General features: G+C 41.9%; 1 protein-coding gene across 1 annotated transcript; it reads left to right on the top strand.

Moving 5' to 3' along the window:
* The first annotated feature begins 210 nt into the window (after positions 1 to 210).
* On the top strand, positions 211 to 2758 carry cdk5r2b (cyclin dependent kinase 5, regulatory subunit 2b (p39)). The gene has a single exon (XM_056465081.1). The coding sequence runs from the start codon at positions 387 to 389 to the stop codon at positions 1293 to 1295; it is 909 nt and encodes a 302-aa protein (XP_056321056.1). The 5' UTR covers positions 211 to 386; the 3' UTR covers positions 1296 to 2758.
* Positions 2759 to 3601: the final 843 nt, after the last annotated feature.

Genomic DNA, 3601 nt, shown 5'->3' with positions numbered 1-3601 from the left:
CTTCAGAAGTGATAATGTGGACACGGGCCTTTGTTTCTATTGGCGCTCCAGACTGTCATTCGTCTTCAGTAGCCCTGAGGTTGGCTAATTACCCAGACACGATGGGATAATCCCTGTTAACAGAAGCTGATGTCAGATTGGTTTGGCTCACCACAAATCCGTTCTAGTTGAGGCAAGCTATGCAGGACTGTCTTGCGATCTCTACTGCAGAACAAGCGGAGGGAGTGTCTGACTGCACTGGAATTCACTTTCTGATGGACTGTCAGTCCACCTGCTTGTTCTACTAACCAAATGGAGCATCACTTGTGATCTGATAAACGCTCGAGCTCGACGTTTCCGCGCGCGCGCGGGGCCGTATCGCAACGTTTTGTCGCGCGCTCTGAGTTATGGGGACCGTGCTTTCTATATCCCCGATAGCAACTAAAGGCTCCGTTCTGGAAGATGGAGGAGACGAAGCCGATGGGAGAATAGAGAAAAGCTTTAAAAAGCAATCGGTGATCGTGTCCACGCTCACATTTAAGCGGCTAGTGACTGCGTCAAGCAAGAAAAAAAGTGCCAAGAAAGTAAACCCGAATCCTCTCCCGGCGAGCAGCGAAAGTCAAGTCGAGCATCTGAACCAGGAGAACTCCAGGAAATCCCAACAGCCGACCAGCACTGAGCGGAAAACGAAAAATGGACCTCTCGCGGTGCCAATTCCCACGGTTCCTCCCCAGCAGGAGCAGGAACAGTGCACTCCGGCGGCGAAGCAACTGGTGTCGGTTCAGAAGCAGCCCAGCAGTCGGTCTCTCATTTCTCCGAGGCGCGTGGTCGTCCAGGCCTCTACCGGAGAACTGCTCCGGTGCCTGGGCGAATTCCTGTGCAAACGCTGCTGCAAAATGAAGGAACTCACCCCGAATGAGGTCATCCTCTGGTTCCGAAATGTGGACAGGACTTTGCTTCTGCAGGGCTGGCAGGACCAAGGGTTCATCACGCCTGCCAACCTCGTGTTTGTCTATTTGCTCGTTAGGGAAACTGTGACCGATGATGTTGACAGTCCACGTGAACTCCACGGGACCTTTCTGACTTGCCTCTATTTGGCGTATTCCTATATAGGCAACGAGATCTCGTACCCTCTCAAGCCCTTCATGGTCGACACCAATAAGGACGTGTTCTGGGATCGTTCGCTTGATGTCATCGATAAACTGAGCGGCAAAATGCTGCAGATTAACATGGATCCGCACTTTTTCACAGAGGTTTTTCAAGACTTAAAAAACGAAGGAGATTACAAGAAGGATGCAAGCGAACTGGACCGCTGAGTGAGATCAAAATCTGAGCAGAGATCAATTAATACTGATGTAATCTCTGCTGGCGTTGCACAATGAGCTGATTTATTAATGCTATTTAAGACAGTATTCGGCTTTGTTTTTAAGAGTATTAAGTAGACTAGTACTTAAAAGCCAACATGGCTAGATGCAGCTAAATGCATGTCATATTTGTACCTGTCATTAACTGTCATACATAAAATGGGAACGCACATTAACGTTTATTCTTATGTAACTGTCAATCCTCTGTACCCGTTTCTTGGTTATCTGGGTCACTGTCCTCCTGAGACCCCAACAAACTTGTGTTTTTTAGGTATCTATTGTGTAGATAGGGTGGCCAGGTTTCTCAGATACTCCGCAGTCATCAAATTATACTTCTACACGTTATAATCATCAATATATACAATGTTTAGTCTGTGATTACAAAAAAAACAGACAATTTCTTAAAAAATAGGCCTATAAAATTAATAAGACACTAACAAGTCAACAAATCTATTAATTATGTTAATGAATATATTTTTATCTTTTCCAGTGATGGGTTGCGGCTGAATAGGTATCCGCTGCGTAAAACATATGCTGGATAAATTGGCGGTTCATTCCGCTGTGACGACCTCAGATTAATAAAGGGACTAGGCCAAAAAGAAAATGAATGAAGGTATTTTTAGCAAAACATTGCTAAACAAATGAGCTATGGACACTAACTGCCTTTCCTGAGGTAAATGTGACATGGTGGTGACATTGTTTACAGTCTTTGTTATTGACGTCATTTCGCGGTTAAAACACTGATTGAGGGATTATGTAAGACGTCATGCATTTGAGTTTTTGTGCACTTAAAAGTAGTTTATGTTTCTTTAAAAAGACTCAAAAGTTAATTTAGGGGTTTCATAAAAACGCTACACATTATTCCACAAAGAGAACTTTGATTTAAAGTAATTTTTGCCTTTAAAAGTTATTGACTACGTTTGACTAAGATGTTATGACAGGAGATAGTTGAAATTCTGAAATTCAGTGATTTTAGAAAACATAAAATCACTAAAACTAAGCATTAAAGATTTACCTAAAATGAGACTGTCCAGAAAAGGTGCGTCTGGCCACCCCAGCACTTGATAATATTCACCCTTGTAGTTCTAAAGTACGAATGATCTAAATATATCGGCAACATTATTACAGAAATGAAGCCTATTTGAAACGTACGAAGCCTTAAAGGTCGTAAAAACGGGGTTTTAGGAGGATAGAGCTACATTTAAAGAGCTGTGAATGGAACTATCCAAGGTGCTGACCCGTTTGTGCTCATGCTGCTGTATTGACAGACCAATGCCTCCAGCCATTCTGAATGTAAAACTTGAATGCGTTTTCTCTTCATTGAGATGTCCTACATGTGCCAATCCGTGACGGTTTTTGATTTAAACTGGTTTGAGAGAACTGAATAGATGGTGGTTGGAGTTTATTTTCTATTTTGACTTGATTTTTTCAGTGCTCTTGTTTTAAATGAAATAAAACCCAGTCTGACTGGTTTTGTTGATTGATAGCATCGAGTTTATTAAATGATGTGAAGAAATTAGATTATAGCTATAACATACATTTAAACTTTTGTACTTTTTGTAAAAGCTTTTTTTTTCAGATGATAGCTTTAGGGGGAAAAGGTAATACATTTTCAATAATGATCTACAATTAATTTACGAATGGATACACCCTGTTTACTTCACTCGCTATGTCTTTTTCACGAGGAGTTTTTCATCATCAGCCAAGCCCGTTCATCTGAAAGCAAGAATGAGCATGCCTGGCCGAATTGTGAATAAAAGCACTCGGCATGAATGATCTTGGAGTTCATTGGCCGGGATTTGCTGCAGTCTGAGAGAGGGGTTTCTCTGGGTCAGCTGAGTACACGTGAACCGGGGCTTCATTTCGCCGGTCTGTCGCTATAGTAACCGCGGGATCGCTCGTTCAGAGCACTGCGGAATCTCACGTACTTTGTCTTCAAGTAGCGTGCGACCACATGCACTCTATAAATACGTCAAGAAGGCTATTTTATGCCCTTAAGTAGTTTTCGAGTAGGAAATTAGCTCGCAATCAACACGTGTCCCATTTTGGAGTTGTTTCAAAGCTTCTGTTGTAAGAACACACAGCTCTTCCTTAGTTATCTATTTAGTTGTTTTTCAGCTCCCAGACATTTAAGTATCTTTCATGATACATTAAAATCTATCTATCTATCTATCTATCTATCTATCTATCTATCTATCTATCTATCTATCTATCTATCTATCTATCTATCTATCTATCTGTCTGTCTGTCTGTCTGTC

Source organism: Danio aesculapii, chromosome 9, assembly GCF_903798145.1.
Source record: "Danio aesculapii chromosome 9, fDanAes4.1, whole genome shotgun sequence".
Taxonomy (NCBI): domain Eukaryota; kingdom Metazoa; phylum Chordata; class Actinopteri; order Cypriniformes; family Danionidae; genus Danio; species Danio aesculapii.
Note: the sequence above shows the minus strand (reverse complement) of the source record. Positions and strands in the feature narration are given on the sequence as shown.